The following is a 27093-nucleotide window of genomic DNA, read 5'->3' as shown; positions in this document are numbered from 1 at the left end:
TCGTTCGCCGCTTCGTCTGCTTAGTCAAAGAAGGCCTGAAGTCAGACAGACACACAGAATTAATTTCGCGTTTTTGCGTTAATATTGTACGCTGCATACTTCACTACGTTAGCTATGTAAAACTTTTTTGCATATGAAATGTATATTTTAGTACTAATGATTCAAATCAAGGGTCTTTACCATAGTTTGTTTTTCATACCAATTGAGAAACGCAATAAAACAAGAAAAATAATAATTTTATATTTTATTTATTTAACAGCACATTTATATTTCCTCATGTACAAATTATTATCTACAATAGGCACTTGACAATATTTCAATACAACTATATCACAATTTTTTTTCATTAATACATTTAAATATTTAAACATCTGTACAGAATATATTAATTGTATACATATATTAGAGTTAAATAAAGAATGTTATTTCACAATGAAAAATAGTATCAATTATTTTTATATAATTTATAGATTCTATTACTGGAAGCACTAGATTGATAGGGTTATAGTAATATAAGCTTTCCTTATCATAATACATAATAAGGATTATTATGTAGTTAAAGGTCAATAAATATCAAAAGGTTAATATTAAGCTCGAATATTCAAAATAACAATATTTTGTTTTCATGAGACGTGCTAACACATAAAATCCTTGAAAGCTATAAAAAATATTTGTATCAATAAAAGATTTTATTTAGTTCTTATTTTTAAAATAATAATTTGCTGCTATATGATAGCATTATATTATACATGGCAATAACGTATATCCATTAAATTGTAATCTAAAATGTACATTATTTACAGCTTGAGATCAACCTTATAAGCTATATATAAATCTTACATTTGGCACTGTGGACCACACTTCATTAATATTAATTCATATTTACAATATTGCATTTGTACAAGCTAATTTATGGCAAGCGACTGTTTTCTTATTTTTAAAGACAGTGTCATAAATATTTATTAACAAGTTTATATCGTTCTAAGACACACGCCATGAGATATCTCACAGATTAGTTAGATTTATTGTATTTTAGTGTTTAAGGTTCTCAAATTACTTTACATGGAACCAGCAGATTATCGTCCATTATTTTTCTATTACAGCAGCGCTACATTCTGAACACTCGATTATCGAGCCTATTCGCTACAAAATTCCAACACAACACTATTGTAGAAAGCGAGGCGCAATCGGAGTCCCAGCACATCGCCCCCTCATTCTGCAGCAGCACGTGCGCTTTTGTAGAGCGCGCAGTGCAAGTTTGCAGTACACTTCCCCATTCCACTCTCACTAATGCAAGAGCATGTACTCTATACTCCCAAGCCCATTTCGCTTCACACACTGGCACTGGCGGCTGTGCGGCTGGTGTGGCTAGTACGGCTGGTGCGGCTGGTGCGGCTGGTGCGGCTAGGGCTGCAGCGCGCAGTGCGCGTTCCCGTCGGCGGTGCGGCGGCGCGCGAGGCGGTCCCAGTGCGCGGCGCGCGGCGCGCAGGCGAGGCGCAGGCGGCCGAGCGCGCGGCGCGCCATCACCACGAACTCGCCCGCGCCCGCCCCCGCGCCCGCGCCCGCGCCGCACGCCGCCGACACGTGCACGTGCGCGTGCAGCGAACGCTTCGCACGGAGTGTGTTGTCCGTTTCGTACCTGGGGGTTGATAAATACAGTATTATAGCGGATACGGGTTTTTTAGTATTTATTTCGTATAATTTAATATTTAGGATTATTAGGCAACTAAGTTAATAAACAACTAAATAATTTAATACATATTAACTCTTCGTAAAATTAATTATTATTCTATATGCCACACTGTTTTCATATCGTTTTCACTTTGGTTAAATAGTTAAATGAAGATATCTAAAAAAAGAAAATGGCTAAAAAAAAGTACATAGCTTCTACCTCTCAATTGTTAACCAAAATGTGACTAATTTGTGATATTAATTAATGTTAACAATTTTAAAACATTTTATTTCTTTGGACATAACATTGGAATTAAAAATCAAACAAAACTCCTTTTTTTGTTACATGGTTTTTTCTAAAAACTTTGTAAGAATATATTGTTGAGATAATAACCGCTATATTGAAACAATACAAAGACAACATACCTATAGTACTCGTCATCTAAATCCGACGGCTCGCCGTCTGCTCCGGTGGCGCGGATCAGCTTGGTCAGCCGCAGCGTCAGCTGAGTTGTGTCCAAGTCTTCCCGCTGCTCACTGCCCACTATTACTGCTCGGGCCACTGGAGACAAAGGACACAAATTGTTAAAATAATATTACCAGAAATAATGCGATATGCATCAAAACCTACAAATATATTTATATGTAAATTTCTATCCGCAAAGATTAAAAACATTAAATCTCAAAAGGGTTAATATATATATATATAAATATTCAGAAGGGACCAGTAGGTTTTTTTTTTTATATTTATCAGCTCTTAATATATATTATTAAAGCCACTAACGGTGACGTCACCAAATTCCAGACGCACAAAAACCGAAACCCGTCCACTATATTAGGTACTTATCGCTATTGTTACAGAAATATTTTTTGTGAATCGTGAATAAGCAAATTGTGGAGCATTTTGCAACTATTGTTTGAACGTAGATAAGTGAATTGTAAATGGACATTCACTCGGAGCCGCCCGGAGCCGATAATTACAGTGGAGGCTTTTAGCTAACGAGATAGCTCGTTATCTTTTTAAATCTCTATGCGTCGTAACTATTTAAATACATATTTTATACACACTAAAACTATCAAGTCATATATTTCCACGAATGAACATTTATTACCAAGTCGTAAAGTAAAGATGATTTAAAAAAACTACTGTGTAAAAGATGATAACTAATGAAAATCAATAAATAGCGTTTATGTCCGATCGTTACTCTAATCATCTGTAGCATTTCCTACTTATTTTCGAATAAATAATTGCAGCCAACATCAAGTCAAAATTTAATTAATATTATAAATCGGTGTGTCGACTAATCCAGTAATTAATGTTTCCTATAAGCTCGGCACCGAATTAAAATATTCAAGTCTTAATACGAGAGGACCAAATAGTTGTTCTCGCTCGATGTCACGCTGTTTCGAATATCGATGATTATTATGTAGCATGACACACAAAAATTTCTAAGGCCCGTGGTAGAGGCGGCTAATAACGTCGAGTCGGCCGCCCACCGCTCCGTGGGCAACTACAAAACACCATTATAATCTATCACAATAGCATAAAAAACCTCACAAGTCCGCTCCCCACTGCGTCGCGTGCCTTTCTACTCGTTTATCCAGTACTTGTCATCTTTACTCATTATGGAGGTAAATTGAATCTTAGCTGCCACTATCCTGCATATGTACGAGCTTCCGTACTCCGGATTCAGGACCGGTATAAGTTGCATTTTGATCCCGCGCCATTCTAAGAACATCGTGCGGTCACTTAGCGGTACAACAAAGACTTGCGCAACGTTCTTTTTAATAAAAAGTACTCTCTTGGTAATCACGAGTAGGATAATAAGCGCATTCTCAACAAATACACGATGGTTAAGTGAAAAGAAATTATAATTTTATTTAATAACGTAAAATTTTACGTAAGGAATCTCGATTATAGCGACAAATTGCCGTGCAGTCTTCGTCGCGCGCTCATGACGGTTTATTTTGTTCTGAGACCGCTACTGGTTTTCTTGATTCATTATGCGATGGGTGCAGAGACCACAATATTTCAGAAAACCCGAGAATACGATCCCGTTAATATAGTTTTAGTCTAGATAAAGGCTAGCCCAGAATGTCATAATGCAATCGTGCAAATTAGAACCAATAAAATGTTATTACACATTATTACCTATTAGACTTACACGAACGATAAGTTATTAGGACATTTATTTATTATATCTATTATCTCCTCAGAGTTCAGAATATCTATTGCCATAATTTATGATTACATTTGACTCAGTTTTCAACCCACTGTTTAATTTTATAGTAAATAATGAAAGTGTACCTAAATGAGCAAAAAATTCAAAGAAGTTCTACAAAAATGCATAACTTTTTCATAAATCTTACCGAAATCGCTAGTGCAGAAGGCTAGTTCGAGTTCAGACTCCGAGCAGGGTCTGCATTCAGCTGTGGCGGGGTCGTAGTGCCTCTCCAGCGTGCGGACCTCGTACTTGAAGGTGGCCACCCTTCTCTTTGGCCCCTCTTCTGGCTCTGCTTCGACATACAAAGCAGCGCGACCGTGCTTGCTTCTGAAACAGCGAAGCTCGCGAGGGTCGTTGTCGTCAGGCGCGTAGAGGGGTATCAACCTGTGGACACCTTCAACGAATATACGGGCTGGGAACCGCTCTGCAGCTTCTGTAAATGGAAAATATTCGTTGCATTATATCTACTCCTCTACTCTCTACTCCAAATGTCATAAATCAAAAAGTAAACAACTTCATGCAAAAACATCAAGTCTTTTACCTAAATCATTAAGCTGCAGCGAATGAAACAAATCAGGTGGGTCTGGGCGTCTTATCACTCGAATGCACACCCTGAAGTCCCTGTCGTCGGCCGGCAGAGGCGGTCGGAAGAGCAACCGGAGCGCTCCCCGCGGGTACAGCCACGACACCGTGCCCTCCCTGCACCTGAGGTACACCGGCGTCACTCCCCGCTCTGCGCTTGTGCTCAACCCACTGAAACAAAAAACACATTAACGTTAAACACACACTCAAAACAAACATATCATGTCCGACATTCATTATTGTTGTATCCATTAATGTTTTTGTCTCCCACTAAACGTAATAAAATAAATTAACATTTGAAATATGGCTTTCGAAAATTGTTTCAACGCGACGACGTAATTAATCATTTATTATATTACGCGTCTGCTGGCATTCATTTATCACAATACATCCAATTTAAATTTTATAGCGATCTTGTCTGAAATAATTAATAATACCTACAACAATTACGAGATGTCAAACAAGGCAATGAGCGCACATTTGCGCTTCATAAAGTTGTGTTTTTGTATGAAATTACATTATTATCTAGATGGAAAGTGTGCGGTGAGGCCGAGATTGCGGCACGCGATCGAAGTGTCATTTCTGGTTTGTATCTCGAGAAATGCTCCCATAAACAAGCCCGGAGCCAATTGTGCGCGTATCTTACATCGGCGGCACGTGGGCTGAATTTCTGGAGTAGCGCCCACGCCCAGCCGACGACCCCAACTTTATATTATAAAACTAAGATATATGAGTGAAGCGAGGCTATAAAAGATGCCATGTAGGATTATTCTTATATGCGACAGCAATAAAAAGACGACACGACAAGGGGTTTATGTAAAGCGCATTGTACGTGTGGCCCGAGGTTGACGCTTCAACTTTATTATCGGGTTATGTTCCCTTGTCTGCTCCGAAATGTCGTGTTACGATTTATTTTGTATTGTAAGAGCTTTACTACGACCAAGTCAGAGTGTTGGAGAAATCGCCTTCAAATCTTTTTATGATACTTAATAAATTTATTTAATATACTGACCGCTTCATATTCTTTGTACTGACTTAATTTAAATCGATTTTTATACTTGAAGCTCAAGCTCAAACCATGTATTAATGAATTTTCAATACTTTAAGGTATTTTTTACAAAAGGTTCTTATTTTTTTTTATTAAGAAATATTTATAAAATGAGCCAGTCACATCCTTAATGCTTCACGTCATCACGGGGCTTCCTTAATCCACCCTAATGGGTTGTACTATACGGGCTAATACAAAAACCGGTCGGTGAAGTGCGTCTCTTCAGACTTCGCTGGGTTCTGTATTTATTTATCTTGCTCTTTAGTGTAATATAATAGCTCCTTAATTGACATTGCATTGTACTCAGCTCTTATACGCTCTTGAATATTTAATACCATTAAATCAGTTAGACTCTTGGTTGATTTCTACGAACATATGAAAACACACCTCATATCGCATATTTTTATTTTAAAAACATATTTAGTAGAAAACTATTAATATATATTTGTAGTCAGCAAAATAAATAGACTATTTATATTATTACAATAGTATTAAAATTAAATAAAGTAAACAAAACATAAACACATGTTGAGAAAAAATCTCATAGGGTTTAAATAGTCAAGTGGAATTTTACCTACATGACAGGTCATGTACACGTGTTGCCGGGGGTAGTCGGGGGTTAACAACTCATAAGAGACCACAATGTTTTGTTACTTATTTATTACTAACTAATAAAAGGAGTTCTTCTTGGTACTCGGCTACATTCCTTAATATCTTTTAACTATAGTTATAGCTACCTACTTATAATATTTTAATTGTGAAAGTATGCTTGTTTGTATATTTTCGCGTCGAAAACGACCGTTTTTAATGCATAAGATTTTTGTTACTAGATATTAATATATCTAGAAAGGCTAAAAATGCTATTTTTTTATTTACTATGACCCCGCAGTTATATCACAACTGCACAAAACACCAAACTAAAAAGCTTATTACATATGACAAATTTTTCATAAGCCACTACAGAAAACACGGAGCTTAATAAGCACATTACGAAATATAGGAATATTATTTCCACGTTTGTACGCTCCACCACGTGAAATGGGTTGTGCATCGCCGCCGTCGCGCCTAAACGCTATCGGCGCGCGCTAAAACAAACATACAAAAAACAATGCCACGCTAAAACCGCATTTATATGTATTTCTTACCTAAAAAAATACAAGGGGTGTTAACTGGCGTGGGTTGTTTCGTGTGTTCTGCGGACATATTTTTTGTTGTCACCGCGGATATGATCTTAAAAGATTTCGTGCTCGTTTATGAGAAGAACTAACACAGGTTTTTATTTTGCTGAACAATTTAAATCAAGTATTTTCATTTTCTACATCGCGATAGCGTTTTTCGTCGCTGTTTTAAATCTACAAACCGGTAGCGGGGACAAACAGATTGTTAAATTCTTGGAAATTCTTTTTGACACAATAGTAGAAATATAATTATTTCAAATAACACAAAAGGATTTTTAATGGATGAAGCTTATACGCGCTGATATGACTAAAAGCTGCTAATGTAGATACGTTAATGCATCACGAAGCAGTCCTTTAAATCAATAAAACAAACCATAAAAAATACACTTAACGCATTTTTATATTCCTATGGAATATATTACTTGATGGCGCTGCAGAGTAATATTTTTTTACCGTCGAAAGTCGTAAATTTTAATGAAATCGTACAAGATAAGCTTCCTAGAAGTTTATGAAATCATCTAACACTTCAAATATCAATTAATTCTAAATGTCGTAGCAGCAGTAGAGTAAGCCATTTCATACATTGGTATTATTAAAAATCTTTGAGATTATATTGAAGTGCTATACCGTCTCATGGAAGCGGTAATAGGCTTTTTACAGCTTATCAAGAGAACCTTTCAGTGGTTACAAAACTCTATTGTCGATTTACGACCAAACCGCCTGTAATTAGAATCTAGAATCAATAAATCTAAAGTTTTAGCATGCCAGTGTTATAATCTCAGTTTTGAATTGATGTGTTGCCTAAAGCGATTTATTTTTTAATAATATAATAATAGCATCTATAGAAAAGATTATGGAGAAACCCGTCGCCGAATGTAAATGGAGGTCAAGCGAAAGGTGTAACATAATAATAGCCAAATATCCTTTTGTATTTCGAAATTTGCATAGAAATACAATCATTTCTGATTGTGACTATAAATTATTTTAAGGTTGTAAAAGATTTGAAGAAAACAAAAACAATTTGAAACTGTGAAACTTAATTATAAATGACGTAGAAACAAAGGCTCATATGAGATCGAATTAAATCTAAAAAAATAAGCGCTTTTACATTCAAATCATGAATATTTAATAAGTATTGATAACACTATAATTCTCTTTCTTTCTACAGAAAGAACTATAAGCTATTTCATATTATATCGCAATTTACGACGAGTGTTTAGCCAGTATAGAAAGTTAGTCAGAGTCATAAAGCCTTATCATACAACAACAGAATAGTATAATAAATGTATATCTTTTCTACGAAGAGTTTTATTTATTCTCGCCCAAAACCTGGCGCAAGATAACAATGACGAGTGCATTCAACTTTCATCTGAATTAGGGTTGCCTGTAATAAAAGAAACAATATGATAAGACTTTAGACTTGTACAATGATTTGAAGTAAAACTTAATTTTGATAAAATTAATAATAATTGGAACTAGAAGCGCATTTTTAAACGCCTTAATTTAATTATTTATAAATCTTTTATTCAGAGTAAATATTTTTTTGTTTTTTAATCTGTGTTTCCCAATTAAAAATATCTACTAAATAGGATTTTATTATAAATTTATTATGTAAATAAAATCATTTTTCTATACATGCGTGATATAACAATCATAGACTTTACTTGATTATAATGCTTTTTCTAGAAACAAAAATTATTCTTATTATTATGCATTTTTATATGAAAATCATCCGACATTTCACTGGACTCTGGTAACCCTAAGGTTGACACGCGTGTTATGGAGAAACAGCCCACGCGCCGCTAGCTCGGTAGCCTACCTAATACAAGAAAGTTTCAAAAAAATATATCGACCCTATATATGGAAAATACGTAACTTGATATACCAATATATTTTATATCAATTTTTTTACTGTAATAGTCTAATAAAATATATGATTCACGGTAGCAAATACACTAACGACGACAGAATATTGGCTAACAAGAAGGAAATTAACGCAATCTCGGCGTTCAATTTATTTAGTCCACCTAAGACTGGACTGTGTAGGCTAGTTGCGTAGGCACTAAGCTAGTCTGATAATAAAATAAGATACGAATAGTCTATTTCTAAACGGGACTGGATAAAATCTGTCGCAAGCGGATATGGTAATACGCGTATTGTGCCCGCTACAGTTTCGAGTCCCTTGTCTCCAACAAGCACTGTGAGATTTATAAGCTTTCAACTTCACCCACACACTTGAAAGTCCCAATGACGCACACAGCCGCAGATGATAAACGACTTTTTTGTTTCTAGGTTGGACTTGGAGCCATATGAGTGGACCTAAAAGTAGTTCCGCAACTTGCCTTACTCGTGGCTGATTTAATTATTTTCGATTTCATGCATCGAATTAACGATTATTTCTGTAAACAAAGCAATAAATATAAATGTAAATTTAGCGATTCCATTATTCAAATCATATTTCCAAATTTTTATGCTTATATTAATTTCGTTATTAATGATTATTATTGCGATTCAACTGACATTTAGCGTTTGCTCCTTTTATTTAGTTATTTTTATAATTTCGTGATTCATTTAGCCTTGTTTCTCTTTAAGTCGATTAAAGTACACATGAGCTAAATTTATTGTAAGTGTCAAAGCATGTATGCAGGATTTCCTTGAAACAATGGTTGGACGTAGATACATTTACAAAACATTTGGAGTTTGGACAATGGCTGCGGCGGCGCACGTGCGTACTATTGTATTCTCCACATATAAACCTATCGGCCCTATAAGGTCATCTATTGTATCTGGTAATCTATATCTTCAAAATAGAATTACAAAAGTTATATTCGCGGCCGGAATGTAAGAACAAAAGAATGTGTTAGCCGTTGTGGTATATATTAAAAATTATATAATGCTCTGCATTACCATAAGTTTTTTTTATAGATTGGGTTTATTAATACAAATTTGAAATTTAGAATAACAATACTTTGATACTACATATTTACCACTCAATTATAATCAAACACTAAGTAAATATTTCCGTTAAATCGATAAACAAGAAGATCCCATTTGCATTCAGATCATTGTTAGCCAGATACTGGGCTAAGCAATCAGTACCTACTACCTACCTACATAACGTGTTTCCAGCTATTCGTCTTGATTGTATAATGGAGTGAACTCGTGCGGAGAGCGCGTGGGCGACCCTCTGTCATCGTCTCCAACACGACCTTATATCTACACTGCTCAAATCGCGGCCACCATTGGTGACGCCTCTACTGAGTATCATTAATAATAATACTATGTATCGACGCATGCTTGAATCAACTTATATTTTACCATAACGAGTTAAAGCTAGGCATAAGGTTTGGTTCAGTCGTTAAGCTTCGACGGTAAATTTTTTAAAGAGGAGCGATATGATTGCTGTTTTAAATTTTAACGCTTCAATAAAGTTGTACACACCTAAACTCCACTATTCGAAAAAAAAAGTGTACAATTTATTGGGCGGCCTTATCACTCAGTGCTTTTAATATGCATTCAACCGCAATGATAAATATGTACCTACCTGTGCAGACAAGTCTGATATAGGCACTTATAGTCTGGAACGTGACTAAGAACCTATTAGAGCAATTTAAGGTAATTGACTCAACTACCATGGAATTATATGCAGAAAACTGTGTTTGCACCTGGCTATGCGATGCGTGTAATAATCGCATAATGCGTTTGCTTCCGACTGTTATTATCATTGTGATCAATCAATTTTTATTGTGCGTTGGCAAGTGTAAGACATATAATACTCATAAAGTAATTTATACACATAGTAAACATAAAACTATGATAGGAATGTCTTTAAAGCAAATTGTTTTTGTCTCCAAGCCCGTGTTACCGAAGAGAGTATCAAAGTACACACATATTATGATCGAACATAAAAAAAACGCTACCAAAGTATGTCACGATCTTAACAACTACGTCATCCGTACTCATAACAAAAGCATTAGAGCCATCAGCATAAACAGAGCACCATAAAATATTTTTTCACACCAATATCAGAACATCAATGAGGCTGCGCATATGCGGCGGCGCAGCGACGTCACCGGCGCCATGTAAGCATATGGAGGCCATGGGGCTGACAGATATTGTAAATAATGTTTGGAGAACACCTACCGATGACCTGTGCGAGTAGTGTGGATTTCTTGTGTATTAAGTAGAAAAGACGCGCGAAAAGACGTTAAATTCAAGTAACAGATACTTTAATTTACATTTAATGTAAAGTTTATCTTTCCTCCTCGTTTAATATGGTTTATTTAAATGGTAGAGGCCGGTTTTTAAAACGAATGATATTATAATAAAGAGAAGACAAAACTGCTTTGTTATATTTTGAATACATATTTTTCAATTACGCTATTAAAGTTATGAACTACAATCTTCTTTACCTATACATAATGTTTGTTTATTTTAGTTAAGCTTTTGATATTATAAAAATAATTTGCTCATAAACAGAACAAAAAAATGTAAGAATGTTATAAAACAGTGCTAGTTACCGTAGCGCTACAATTACCCGCAATTTAAGAAGCATATTTAAGTAATTAAGACGCTGTGTAAACATCGCACATTCCTTCATAATAACAGAGAAGCGCAGCTACAAAACTTCAGCTTTTTTCATATGTATTTAAGCATACTTACAAAAGCATACGAAAAATGTACCATACTGTTCTCAACGAAAAGAATCTTGTGAGAAAACAAACAAAATATTACAGGCTTATCAAAATAAACATAATAATACAGTAATATCGCATGTTATCAGCTGTAGGTTACACGCAAACAGTTTTTGTTGTAAATGCAAATAGTTGCAAAATGAGACGAATAAAAGGGACAGCATGGGAAATGTCGATGATAAGGTGATAGCAAGGATTTTATGCGATCATGTATTTATCACAAGCTTTCACGTGAACGCTAACGTGGGAATCGATGGTAAATCATTCCAAACATTTGAATACATATTCACATATTAAATGCCGACGGCAATAAATTTTCTGATTAAATTTTTCGCACGCATGTTTTCCGTGCAAATAATTTAACCAATTTTGGCTTAGCTGAGTTTTTTGCATTTTTCGCTTATAATAATAAATTAAACATGAATCCATAATGCTTGATAAGGAATAGTGTGCATACACAATAATGTTTAGATGAGTAAATGTTACTTATTATTGAGGATTCTTTTATTTTTTACAAAAATCGTCACAAACGAGATGTTCCAGTCAATCAAAAGTATAGACATACAAACAGACGAGATAATTTAGATAAGTCAGTCGCACAATATTTGACAAACGTCATATTGTCAATTTCATGTCTATATCAAGATAACCAATATTATCTCATCTGACATATTGATTTTTCGTGTGAATTAGGCCTAAGTTAATATCTTATTTAACAGGATGCTTATACCTTTCCTTTACGATAATAAAAAAAACATTCAATTTCTTTGTTATAATATTAAATTTGGAATTATATTTATTATCTATACCAGGAACTTGAAATAAAAAAATAAAGGCGTGGCGATAGTCAATAGTCACTTATTTAAAATACCTCGCAAAAAAAAACACAATAGACTATATAAATTATGTAGGTATATAAATGATATGATAAATTGCGACGCAAAAAGGTCCCCACGGCATAATAAATAACTAAATGAGTTTTTGTCATTCACTATACAATATACATAACTACATATTATACCTATTATTAACGTTAGCATAAAGGAGATATCAAATAATATGGAGAAGTTATCAACATCTCGAAGGCTTCAATCAATTAAAATATCTGATTTTCTATTCAATTTGATTAATTAATATAATAAGATAAACACAAATAATACATTACATAACCTTATATATATTGGTATGCCTCTATATACTAAGGGTCTATTTATAATATTTATAATACAATAGGCTCATAAACCTGATATCAATAATATTCATTAATATTGAACAGTGCTTACAAATCTGCAATAATTTAAACGGACAATACTATAGGAACTAAATTATATTTGAAATCGTTCACCTTGTATAAAACAACTTTCATTACGATAAGGAACATAAACAGCAAGGGTATTTGCTTATGCGGCAGAGTGATATTATAAAATACAAGTATTAAATAACGCTTATGTACGAAAACTTGTGAGGTCAGCTAGTTTATATTAAAAACAAAACTGTTTTGGTTTAAGCAATAACATTAAACAAATAATGATTAAACAATATTACCATGCATTAATTAAATTAACATCACGTTGTTAATAGCATACAATTAAATTGTATAATGATATCTATAGTTTAGGAATATATCTTAATAATTTGCGAAATGAATAATTATATTCTGATTTGTAATATTGTCAGATAAATTGAGTATAATTTGGTCTCAAATAGCGGTCCGACCGGTGCTTTTTCGATATACAAATTAGCAACGTTGTTCACATTATTTCTCGCTGTTTAGTGGCAGAATTCTACAATTTTATCATTTTCTTGTGCCAATTATTTTGTTTATTTAATTGGTTAGCGAGATTCTATACATTATTTCTACATATTTATTTCTACAAATTGAATTAATTTCGTAATTAAATGAAGAGACAGGTTAGCGCGTTGATAGACTCTATTCATAGGGGAGCAAAGTTATTGTACCTATATATATTATATTACCAAAATTTCAGATTTATGTTATCGATAACGATACGTTAAATGTAAACAAACAAAGTTTTACAGCCGAACCCGCATGTGCGTTTCACACGGGTCGAGACGCGCGTGAGAAAGAACAGTGCGGTTTGCGCACTGAATACTAACTATTTCACTTGTGTTTTCATTGGCCTACATTACCTATCACGTTTAGCGTGATTCCCAGAAAAAAATCTGAACTATTGTGTCATGTAATTTTAAGTATATCTCAAATCTGCCAAACTAAAAGATGACAGATCTCAATATTACAAGGTTTGTAGAGTACATGTATCGAATTACATACTTTGATTTTTTATGGTTATCAAGAAATATGTTAAAGTTATACAGCTATGAAAATTGTTATATCGAAATATTACAACCTTAATTAAATGTTCAGAAACAAAAGACTTCAACGCATTTCTGTACGCATGTTTCGTCTACTGTGATATTATAAAATATACTTAGCGTATAATTACACCAGTTATTAAAGTTAAACTACACATAAGCTCTTGATTAAGAATTCCATTTGGACTTCGGCAATAGATATTTAATTTTGAGTATGACGAAAAAATCAACAAAAAATTTAAAAGAGATTTTGCATTACCCGTCCAAATTAAAATTTGATCAAGAGATAAATTACAACGGCTGCCAGATCGTAGCCGATACCGTGGGTCGGTTTTTCTTAATTAAATTTAATGTCCCAGTATCATTGCAGTGAAACGGTCATAATTCACCGCCTTTCTAATGTCCACAAAAACTGTCTACGAGCGTTATCACGATTATAACGAAGTAAGCGGAGCACGAAATGCCACTTTAATCGTCCTTTAAATTGTTTTTCTATCTTACACTCTGTACAATTAACTGGTAAGGTACATTTTAATTATAGTATACCAGTTCTAACATTACAAAAAACAACTTAAAAAACATTACAATTAAAAGTATTGAACGTAAAAATCAAATCATTTGCATTTAAAACGTATCATCAACGGTTTAGTAAAGCATCTATTATATACCCATTCATTGTACAACATCCAACGTAAGGTAGTCCAAAGATTTATAGGTTTAATGAACTAGAGCTAAATACAGTGACCGCTACACATTCACTGCATTTAAGTCTCTATACGGCCAAGTAAAAGCTACAATACTTGTAGCTACAACAATAGCAGGGCGCGCAGCCGCCCGCCACGCCGCCGGCGGACACAGGCGCTATAGCTACATCAATGTATACCTACTTTCCGCATTGAGATTGCGTGCCGCGTGCCGGAGGCTGCGGACAATTTATAGCTCAGTGGAACCACGAGTACATGCTTGTTATTATTTAACGGGCCTCTGTAACTTGGACACCAGACGCCCGAGGCTATCGCGAATGCAAACCCGATCGATCAAAAACCAACCGCTCATCGCCTTTATTGGGCAAAATTGTCCACAGAAAACGGAACGGATCGCAATAATTAAACAACTTGTAATATGTCGAAGTATTTGCATTCAAAATGGTCAACATTTGCATTCCGAATTGGATAAATTGGCTTCAGAGATTTAAATGTAACCAAATTCGTTATTTAAATACCGTTCGCTATATTCGGCTCTTGTTTTTTCGTCGCGATCGATTTGAATAATATTATAGAGGTGTCCACATCGAATCCATTGCAATTCCTTACATAGCACGTGCGGTTGTCTCGAATAACGTTGGCGATGCAATGACGAATACCTCGGTTGCTTAACAACTCTTCGAGCCGGTTTTACGCTTCTCAGAGCTTGTCTGATAAAGCCTCAGTTTTATCTCAGTTTTTCTAAGATATATCATTTTGAAAATCTTCATATGCCTCGTTACTTTAATCATTTATAATCTGATTCTTGTCAACTTTTTAACAATCAAGCAACATTCTCAAACCAGACGCATTATCAAATGGACCGAGAACGTACCGCATTGTCCAAACTACACCATTAACTGCATTAGGCCGGTTTATGGTTTACGTACAACCACCTTTAGTCATGAAACTCCTTTTAGAGCTTTGAGTGCGAGCGAGAAGGTTCATAAGCAGCGACTTCAGTTGACCGGCCTTGCGGCACGCGCCAACCGTCAACCAGTACAATCTGATTAACTCGCTTCATTTATACATTCTGTACCCGCCGCCCACACTTTACCTAAACTAAGCATAAATATCAACATCCAGTACAGCTATTCAGTGTTTTAGAAAGGAATATTGGAATCGAAAGTAGAGCAAAACGTTTTAAATTGATATCCCGAGCCGCTCGATAATTTAGACAACGCACGTTCTTGCAATGACCATGGTAAGAGACCTAGAGCGCAATTGGTCTTTATAGCCTCTATTGTCTACAATATATGATCATTCGTTGTTTATTGCGGAGATAACACTGTCAATTGGACGAATTGAACGATCCATAACAATTGTAGGTATACAATTCTAGATCAAATAATATTGTATACAGACAAAGATGAAAATTATACATATTTTCATTGAGTATAAATTAATCAAAAAGAGATTATAACAATACTTATGAAAAAGTAGTTTTTTATAATAATAAAAAGATAATAAACAGCAAATGTTAAACAAAGCGTTGGACAGTTACCAAAAACGAATATTCGTAGAATTGAATGCAAAATCTTTCGATTTTTCTCGAACGTCAGATCTGGCTCGATATGGAAAAGAAGCCAATTAGAGGTTTGCGAATACCAAAGCTCTTAAATCGGATGATGACTGGACAGCGGTTTAAGGCTCCGAAGAATGGCCGATACATTCCGTAGACCTTTACTGAATAATATTTTATTATTCAAACGCCTCATTAGTGCTTTACATGTGTTCTTTTCATATATAAATGTACTAAATATTTTATTATTCTAGAATTAATTTTGATATGAAACACATAATTCAGCGAAATGCGTTATATAATGGGCATAAAACTGATTACTGTATCTAATATTTTTAACAATACTTTTCCTCCTACATGATTCATAAATTCGGATGAACTTAAACATTTTTGTATTGGGCATGAATAACATTATCTACTATTTATTATCTTATGTTCTTGTGTGGTACGTATTTGCATATAAAACATGAAGTCAATTTTCCTCTGATTTATGTTAAAACGTTTGTCCATTCTAAAATACAATAGCATAATACTTATGTATCGTACAAAAACGAGTTATGAATACATCAATGCCACAAAAAGCATTTTTATATCTAAATGGTGTTTAAAAATTTATGGTTTTGACGTCGTAAAATCCTGTCACAAATTGGCTGTAATTCTTTGTTTCGAATATAAAATCCGTTGAAATGGACCTCTAGAGCGATTACAGTTAATTGTAGTTATAAAATGCATATTTAATAAGTGCGTAAATGCAGTCGCGGTGTCCTTGTTGATTCGCCCGTTGAAGAATGTGTAATATCATATTTCAAGTTGGTGAGGCGACGGTAATGACCACACAGACAAACCAACCAGTTTCAGGATTTATGATTGCGTCTCAATAATATATGCGATGAAATGATCTACATTGGCATGCAATTCAAATACATTTAGAACATACATAAATCTAGATCTAGGAGTAGGTATAAAAAAATGTTTTTCAACCGCCTTCCAAAAAAGGAGGAGATTATTAACGAAATTGATTTTTTTGGGTTAACTTATATATAGCCTTAAGGTATACCACCTTAGAATTTTCGACGGGGTGAACTGATTTTGATGATTCTTTGTATTTTCAATCTGGTGCCATCCCCTTTATTCCATTAAAGTGTGGCCTAGTTCTTACAAGTTGGTCGTTAAGTTTATTGTTTAATAATAATATATTAAAATGAGATGCAATATAATCTCATCCGTGCATAATTTTGAGTCGCTTTCCTCCTCACAGTTATTATAATCACAATCGATTCTCTAAGGGCTGTAAAAGTCACAAAGATCGATATTCATTAATTCAATAACATCTATCAATATCTCAATACTCATGTTTAACGATTCGCTGAATCATTGTCTTTTGTCCGTGTCACGTACGAGGCTTGTTTGGAAACCACTAAAGTTTAACACAATAGCCGAATCCAAACAATCCTTTGTGTCGGTCCATGAAAAAATATTCAGCCCTCGCGCACGTTGAATCCTATTCAAATAATCCTATCTTATAATATCGTATTTATACCATATTTCATTTGCACAAAATGCATTTAGGTAAAAATATTATAGCAGTTAAGACAATTTTGTTAGTATGTTTTTAATCTAAGTCAGGGTAAGAGCTTATGAAATGAAAAGTAGGTACTATTTACTTATAGTACTTGTTAATGTTTAATATAACACTTGTAGTAACACCTACCATCCTTCGTCAACATTCAGAATAATCATTTTAAAAACTAATAGAGTCCAGTTTCAAAATAAAGAGCAAAAAAGGCGGCTAGCATTGTACACATGACACCTAACCATAAAATGGACTTTTCTAGCTACTTCGAATGCGTATTGTGTATTTAACATCGGTTGCACGTCAAGCACATATCGGACCCGGCAGTGGCCGTACTGTTTGTTCATCTCGTTAGAACTACCGTCCCGCCTACACTTCAACACTAACCAATAGCGCTAGATTATCCCACTTGTCATTAAGCAGTGCAGGTGCACGCACGTATTGATACCCCTTCAGTATCTCGATAATTCTCAACGGTGTACATTAAACCGCCTCATCAATCATAAATGCGTACATATAGCCAGCGAATGTGACTTTTTACCGCGCATCACTCCGCGTTCGTATCCGTGACCAAACGTTCGTATGAGTAATGCAATTTTGATTAACTTCCAACACGAAGAGCAACAATTGTGGTCGATAATGGAGACATTACATTATGACGTGGCTTGCGTTTCAATGCGACGTGGATAAGAAACGCGACGTCGATAATACATCTCATATAATAATGATTGTTAATTGCAATTTTGATTGTCTTTGTTTACTTTTAGGTATAAAATAACGTGTGAAGCTGGTTATATATGAGGTAATCGCAAAGATTGTAATGTAAACATTACAATATAGATTCCCATGATTAGCAAACATAAAAAAATCGTCCTCGATAGTAACGTTGTTTTCGTAACACGCAAAACGCTCGTAACGACTGCTTACTTTCACTCGAACAATGGTATTCAACTCACGAAGTAGTTGGTACCATTAGACCAAGTCACGAGGACAGTCAAACCGCTGTAATCACCCGAAATTATCAAAATACACCGACATAATGTCTCGGCCTACAATGTCAAAAGATAATTATACTAAAGTATAATTGGAAAGGAATTCAGTAGAGAAATATAAATAATAACGTTCATTTATCCTTAATTAAAAAAAACACATTTAATTATAATTATGTATATTTTATATATATTCAGAATACTTGTAAACTGGGCAACATGTAAAAGGTCACTCACAATGGTAAATAGACAGCCATATATCCATTGTAATGCACTTTTATTTGAGGAAGGCAGCGAACCACCTTTTTAAATATACACAAGAAATAACTTTACATATTATATACCCGATATGTGCTACGAGGTGCGAACTTTAGGGGTAAGTATACTTGAGGCGTGAACGCTAAATCGCATCTCAAATACGGAGGTGTGAAAAGCCTGATCTTGGCTCTTCTATTGTGAAGCCGACAGACCGGTTCGGTAAATCAAAATAACCGCTACTAATGCGTGATCTATGTAGCTTTGATAAACATATCGTCTTATTTTTATTTCATATCCCTTCATACAGTTCACACAAGATGTCTAATCACTACTGATCTGTCGAATAAAGAAACCTGCCTGTAGTAAAACGTGGTCTACAATTTACATATTATGAGCTTATTATACAATACCGACGACTAGGTCGTTAATAATAGATTGGTAATTATAAATAAGAACACATTAATATTCCTTGCAATTTCCCGCCCATAAAATCTCGGCACCAATTAATGCTGATAAGTTCGAGTTTACAGCAACTGGCTAAAGACATAAAAGTATGTTCCCTATATTCAAGTAGGCAATTAGAGTCAGTCACTTAATAAAAACCCCTCTTTATTTACGTTAGCTTCTGTCGTTTCAAATTGTGAAAGGTTATAGAACTCTACATATTTATTAATCGTCCTGTAATACTGTATCATTATAAACTAAAATATACTTTGCTTATAATTTAAAATTGAAAAATTTAATTTGTACAATATAACCTAAATAAAGCTGAATTGACTCTATATAAATATTTATGAAACTTGATCGGTGTAATAAAAACATATAAGTTAACCGTAGTAACCGGCGATGAATATAATTGACCATGGTGCATAAGTCGTTGGAAAGAAATTAAGAGAAAAAGGAGACGATTTTAACGGCGTTCCAGAAATTTAGTTTTATTCGATCGAAAGTGAATCCTTCCCGTGCTGAGATATTAAATATCATTTAGCGTGTGTCGATATTTTGTTACACGGACGAACGCAACTGCGCGTACTGAAGCGTTATTAAACATCTTAGCACGAAACCTAATTATTCACGTCGAGGAAGTAGGGATTGATTGACTTGAGCCCACAGGAAGAGATTGAACCAGATGCAACCAAGTGACAACATGGTGTTCGCACCCGATACGTATTTCCTCAAAACAACTCATTCAATAACAAATAATTAGCCGTGAAGAAAAAGCAGAGACTGTGAAACGATTATTGGTGTACATTTGAAAGCAGTATAGCAGTATATCACTTTATTTAACCATTTAATAGGCCCGTTTGTTTTTTAGAGATAAACCATTAGTGGCATTGCAATGAGTTGTTGCGCATTTCACGATTGTCACTTTTGTAGAGGTAGGGCACCTTATTAAGCGAAAGAAGCCAATTTAACCTTTATCGGGTAAAATCTTTGAGGTTTTAAGTAATGTCAGCCGACCATTGTTGTGTCGCCAAAGTACGCTGGTCATTCCATAATATAAACAAGACGATGTATGGCAACACGAAACTCAATACTGTTTTATGGCATTCTTGAACCAATACATAATGGTCAGGTAACATTTATCGCCATGATAAGCGTGTTAATTGGGGAAGTATCGAATACGAGTATAATTACATTTCTTACTAACATGAAGTCTGTAGATACCTAATTGTTGAACACTTAACTTTTCTTCTTCGACCTCTTCCCATTTGGATAATTGATTTAACAAAGTATGCTTTGGCGATCTTTAAATTAAATAATGAGTGCAATGATTTAAGTATTAGAAGCCACGCGGCGATCGTCTCATCAATACCAAAGGTATACCAATAAGTAAAAAAGGCTGCGTGTTACGCTCAGGCATTTTAAAAGGGGACGGCGGCGGCACGCTTAGTTTTTGTCATACTAATTTCAGTGTCTCCTTGCTTCGAATCCATCGCTAGTAGTATTATTATAAACAGAAGATAGAGAGCTCGAATCGGTGAAGAAATCATTGCATATTTTATTTTTTGTGGTCGAGATTGCAAGGGACTATAAATGGCGCAGCGAGCCCTCAGGCGAGTGCCATTTGCAATCGGTTATGGAACGACCGCGAAGCTCTTTTTGCATTATAATCGGTCGCCCCCACTCATTCCTTTTTTACGATATCTCGATAGCGATGATTGTGAAAGAGGTTGTATACGAAATACCTGTATAAAAAAAATCTGTTTTCTTTATGATGGAAGGTAGCAACGCAAACTTGTGCATTAAGAAGAACTTTATTAGTTTTTTTTTCATTATTTTAGTACGATGAGCATTCGGGATTACCTTACATACTAGATGTATGATGGATGACAAGACAGGGCAATCAAGTCGGCGGTTTAGGGACGCTTCGGACAGCATCAAGTTACACCTCACCCGCCTTGCCTCATTAGTGATGCGTCGTATATTGTAAATAATGGACTGGACTATGATAGGTAAAATAAAGAATATATTATCTATATTCGATGCACTACAGTGTGAAGACAAAAAAAAACAATAGAAATTTTAGGCGCCAAACGCATTAATGCTCAGCATGATTCCGGAAAAGGTACTACTCTGTATAAATAAACAATCAGTTTTGTCGAAAACTAATATGTAATGTAAGAAATATAAGTTGACAGCGCGTCGTACAGATTGAAGCGCATTAAAATGCAGCTCGTGCGACGTCGCCCGCGCCCGCGCATCCTCTATAATAATCGCTTAGATCCCTAATGCATTATTCAACAAATCCCGCTGATCTCGCATACCAAATTTTTCGGCGAAATTCCTATTTCACCTCCTTCCCTTATTTACATGTAAAAGCTTGACCGTTAGGAATTTTTTTGTTTACTGGCACTAATAATTTAGAATTGACTTGTTTAAAAAAGGAGTGCTATATATTATTATCAAAGTACAAAACCGTAGAGCAAATGCTTTGTATGTTGCTCTATAAAAATTTATAGAAGGCCATAGATATCGGTAAGCATTAATTACACGTCAGTCGCTCACCTCGCATTATAGGCCAGAGACCGTAATTAGCGCCGATACACCGAGGCGTCTCCGAGAACGAATTGAAAAAATAAACACCCAATACACAAAGAAGGCCTTTATCTGACCTGCTGATACAATGCCAACCTACATTCGATGTTAATTGGCTATACTTCTTTCATTCAAAGAATGCTGTGTTCAATGCTAACATAACAAACAAATTGATACTCTTTCTGAGAGAACTTTCTAACATTTTAATGCAATATACCAGTACCACATTGAGCAACGTTGCAGTAAAATGGTTAAGCAATAACTACGAGTACTTTACAGCTCCTTTCCCAGGAAATTACTTATAATTAAAGTAAGATTTAACCATAATTTACATTAGACAATGTATTGCAGTGTGGAATATCGATAAATTAAAATGAACATAGCCCATTCAAATGTTTTACTTTCAAAATAAACAGTTTCAATAAAACGTATTGCTTAAGGTTTGTACTTGTTACGCACCAGTCTATCAATGCAAATAAAGCAAGACGAACTCTACGAACGTTGTTAATTAAGAACTAGGTCAAAATCATTACTATTAATCAACGACAAAAAAAATCATTCTTCATCCTTAGAATAGATATGATATTGAGCTTTGTTTCAAAGATACCGTTATGCATACAAAAGATAAAGCTGGAAGCTAGTTAGGAGACAATTTAAATCACACATGGTCTTAACATTGAATTACCCTTCAGTGACGACCAGACGGCTTATCTTTGTGATTGCGCTTCAAGCACATAATAAAAATATGTCTACATTAGATCAAAGTATGAGTGGAAAGATGATAGTGCCTAATTAACGCATGGCTCAAGTATCTTGGGAAATTACGTTCCAGAGAAGCTAAAAGGACTTGTTATACATAGATAGTTATTTGGTACTTATACTTCATTAGTACTTGTATAATTTTACATAACTATATGATATCACAGCAGATTCAATGAGCTCAATAGACAGGCTAAGGCAAGCGTCTCGAACGGAACACGTGTCGTTGATTGCCCCCAATTGGCGAGCGAATAAAAACAATCGTCGCTTAAAAATAACCGTGATTTCATACAGCAACATGTGATGGATGTTTTCTCTTAGTGGAATCGGAGCGTGGTGTTCCCAGGCTCATCCCATGTGAAATGTCCTGACGCCTCGATCCCATGAACTGCCGAAACGCTTTTGGATCACTAACGATCATAGTAAATACATATGAAAGGAATATGGGATATTCTTCCGGAATTTCACACTACCTAATTAACTCGGGGTAGCCATATGCGTGCGATTACTGGCCATCTGATGTTTTATCACATTCTGTGATACAGCAACATCCGTATTTGCGGTTACACAGAATATAATATGTGGGTCATTCAGGAAATAAAGCCGCAAAAAGTTCTCATGGCATATTTTTATCACTTTTTTTAATCAAAAGTTGAAAATAACCACGTATCGTATGTTAGGCGTTTATGACTTCCGTTGCCTTGATAAAGATGATAGAATGAACTAACATTTATTGCATACTGCATACAGATTAGAGTATCAGCTTAAGTCTCATACTTTTCAAAATAGGTAGGTAAGACAGCTTACCAAGACGTTACGTAAAGTTGTACGTTGGAGAATTATCTTACCATCTACATCGCAACTTTAATTCATGTAACGTGCCACAAACGGCTTTAATCAAACATTCAAAAAAACATTAGTCAGGATGTCAACATTCTGTCGTCTTAGCGTGTTTATCATCTATTATCTATTATGTGGGGCTGGCCATTGTTGAGCCTAATGCACTTTGTAATGTCGGCGCCAACACCGCTGTTAAAGAGTCTTAAAACAAATTAACCTACGTATTAATAAGTTATATTGTACTTTTTCTTGCAGACATTGCGCACATCCGCTGAGACTTACGCATGCACAATGAAAGTGCGTGGAGCAATTTGTTTAGACAATTAATGCATTTAACTTGACGTCGAGTCTACCATAAGAAATAACTCTTCCTGCTTAAGCAACATAACATATAACATCCGCTTACATAACAATATTAACTAGAAAAGTGCGAATGCTCATGTACTTATATGCGTAAGAGGACCATCACTGCTTGATAAGGTGGGACCTGTTTGTATAAAATATGTTAAGAGTTGCCATTACTAAACAGATACGCGCATTAATACCATCCTTCTATGGAGTCATTACGGCGCTGCATGACTTTGCACAGATTTACTTAAAGGATAAGAAAGATTAGCTAGATTATGAGGGATAATCTTGCCATGCACTTCAACTACATAAACGACTATACTAATAAATAATAACCCTTTAGATTCTTAGCTACCTATTGAAAGTGGTTCCACAATAGAGCATGAACATAACATTTCCAATTGAATAGACTCCGATTTAAAAAGTATGTTAAAATTAAAGCCAGATAATATGCCCAGTGTTTTTGAGTAAACTACAACAACAACTTTGCTAATATTATGTTTAACCTAAACCCTCATCTTATTATAAACTTTTTTATAAAATCCAGATAAACGTTTGATGCTGTCCATGAGGATTTTGTAAAGAAGTTGTGCGGTAAAGAAAAGCAAGAAGGCTCAATAGGATAGTGTACAATTACAGAGCACAAAGGAAATAATGCATAAGAGAACTTAGCTGACAATTTAGTCTACTTATCAATCAGTGAATGTCGTGCGAACGCGTTATAATAGGAGGATATTATAATAAACAGCTCGCTCCCCTCCGTATCCCTCCCTAATAAATATTAATGTATGAACTTGAAGCCCCACAATGCACTGATGCCGGTACATTGACACTCAATTTGCTTTTTTGCCTGCATTATTGATTGTCCCTCGTGAAATTCGTTCTTTGAGATAAACTTTATGATTTTGATTGACGTTCGTTTATCTTTTCACCATAAATAAAATTGGATTTTTGTTATTGCAATAAAATAATTATCTTGCAACCGTATAGTACTTAACAAAAAAGTATATTGCCCGTTTTACATAGTTATCAAGTTAACGGCGCAACTTCACATAATGTATCCCTCTCTTCATACCGGCCACGGGGTCACAATAAAGTATCTTTTCATTGTATTTATAAACAATTGATACACCCCCTAAAGCCGGAAGGGTCACGTGTCCCGGGGTGACGAGAAAGCTTTTCCCACGGCTTTCCCACGCCACCCCTCAATGGGAAACCCAACTTGTTGATTTTGTTCCGCATTCGCCCTCATTTAACTCCGTTTCCGGAGCGTGCATTAACAATTACAATTATTATCTTTTAGTATCATTACCTGATGACAAGTTTAATGTCATCCCTAACATATCCCTAATGACATAATGGAAATAAGAATAGAAATTAAAGTGTTGACAGTATTTTAGAAATCACAGTTTACAATGTTTGGTGCTGGAGATAATGCTATTTGGGAAAATTACATGCATCCAGCTCTTTTATGTTTTGTGTTTATAGACTTTTGATAATCTTAATTTCTAAAACGTTACCCATTGTTCATTTGTAGTCGGCAAAAATCCTTTAAAAAAACTCATTCAGATTATGATGACATTAAATAACTTCCTTACTTAGGAAGTTGTGTTTCTTTTGTATCTACAAGATTACATATTTTCAAATTTCTGCCAAATGCATGACTTTTTAATGGATTATTTGCATTTCTAAAGAATTAGAAAGTATTACGTACTTATGTAAGAATATACGATCACTGCCTAAGTCTATGGTAAGATTATCCAAAAATGACACAAACGCAAACCCGCGATCAGTATCGGATAAACAAAAGCAGAAGAAACCACAATTTGATGCCAATTTGGAACACGCAAGCGACCCACCGACATCATATTAGCAAATTGCACGGCGCGAATGACTCGCGGCTCGCCTCGGGTCAGGATTATAATGGAAATTCTTAAAAACTAATTGGAATTCTGCTTATACATGATTGAAACAAACGAACATTTAGAAACATTTCATAATAGGCTAATACAAAAAAATAGAGAATTTAGAAAACTCAGGCTTTAAAGAAATAGTTACTTATGTGGTAAAACAACTAAATTATAATAATAGAACTATCCCTTAAATGAATTTATAATAAATGCAAGTACTAGAGACAATACTCAATTTAATATTTAAAAATAAGACCTCAATTGTCTTAACTAAGTACCTACAATCCTATTGTTAAAAGGCTCAGGGCCTCAGGGCTCAAGCTCATTTTATTTGAATCTCATCTTCAGTGTTCATTGAAATATGACAATGATACAGGATTTACTAAAAAAATTACAAATTTTATGAAGATTAGTACATTTGTACGTATATGTATTTATAAACAACTCTAAGTCTTAAGCGGTAAAGTCTATTTTCCAACCCCTAATTATGTAGAGAATTTTTATGGTGAACCGGACTTTTTCAAAAACAATTAATAGTCTACAAACTTTTTAAGATTTTTTTTTCGAAACTACATCACCGCAACGTTTTTCTAACGTTACGCCAATATTACTATGAACATACTGTTGATTTTTTTTGGAAACTTACTTATAATTAGAAAAAATTACTAGATATGCTGAAAGTTTATGATAATAATAATTGCGTATTTATGCACCAAAAATATATTAAAATAGAAAAACGTACCTTCCAGTCCAATCACATTGGTCTCCAATAGGTCCCGCCTCCGCAATACTCGTAAGACCCAAAACAAAAGTCCAAAATATTGTCCACGGGTCCATTTTAAAAGACATTAGATTCTTTATTTAAATTTTACACGCCAATGTAAATGTCACATCACTTAAAAACGTTCATTTAATTTTCGTCATTGAATATAAATTCAAATGTTAAGTTAAGTAAAAATATAAACAATAACGTAAAGAAAAATCGAGCATACACCAGCTCTGCTCTACCTTTAAACGAATACTAAAATACCACGAAAGAGATAGAGTTCTCTTGCAAGTGAAGCTGCTTTGTTATCGAAGAGTAAGCGAGATAGATATAATAAAGTTGTATGAAAAAAGTATAACGCGATATTTCTCGCTCTTTCTTATCAGTATTTTTGAACGCATTGCAAAATCAACTTAACGCTCTACGAAATAACATTGAGTATAAAAGATATGTGTGTTTATTGAAATGTGAGCTTTTCGAAATGGCGGGAAAGATTTGTAAAGCCATCAAATCTTTCGTTTATGCGCTGACGGTTGCGTTGAGATAAACCCTTTTAAAAGCTTTGCATACATATACAATATCTTGTTTAAGTACTATTAATGAGATTTTATTAG

General features: G+C 34.7%; 1 protein-coding gene across 1 annotated transcript; it reads right to left on the bottom strand.

Moving 5' to 3' along the window:
* Window positions 1-878: 878 nt before the first annotated feature.
* LOC119832310 (meteorin-like protein) lies at window positions 879-26733 on the bottom strand. Its single transcript, XM_038355973.1, has 5 exons — window positions 26456-26733; window positions 4438-4649; window positions 4042-4329; window positions 2098-2233; window positions 879-1639 (listed from the first exon to the last, which is right to left on the bottom strand). The coding sequence occupies exons 1-5, from the start codon at window positions 26560-26562 to the stop codon at window positions 1405-1407; spliced, it is 978 nt and encodes a 325-aa protein (XP_038211901.1). The 5' UTR covers window positions 26563-26733; the 3' UTR covers window positions 879-1404.
* Between the last annotated feature and the right edge of the window lie 360 nt (window positions 26734-27093).

The sequence above is a fragment of the Zerene cesonia genome, chromosome 15 (genome assembly GCF_012273895.1).
Source record: "Zerene cesonia ecotype Mississippi chromosome 15, Zerene_cesonia_1.1, whole genome shotgun sequence".
NCBI classification, from domain to species: Eukaryota; Metazoa; Arthropoda; class Insecta; order Lepidoptera; family Pieridae; genus Zerene; species Zerene cesonia.
This window is presented reverse-complemented; position numbering and strand designations above follow the sequence as displayed.

Bases quoted from the DNA above. Each gene is read 5' to 3' on its own strand.
- LOC119832310 (XM_038355973.1), bottom strand. From the start codon at position 26,562: ATGTCTTTTAAAATGGACCCGTGGACAATATTTTGGACTTTTGTTTTG. The intron at 4,650-26,455 runs GTACGTTTTTCT...TTTTTGTTTCAG, and splicing joins CAATGTGATTGGACTGGAAG to TGGGTTGAGCACAAGCGCAG. The intron at 4,330-4,437 runs GTAAAAGACTTG...TTCCATTTACAG, and splicing joins GCTGCAGCTTAATGATTTAG to AAGCTGCAGAGCGGTTCCCA.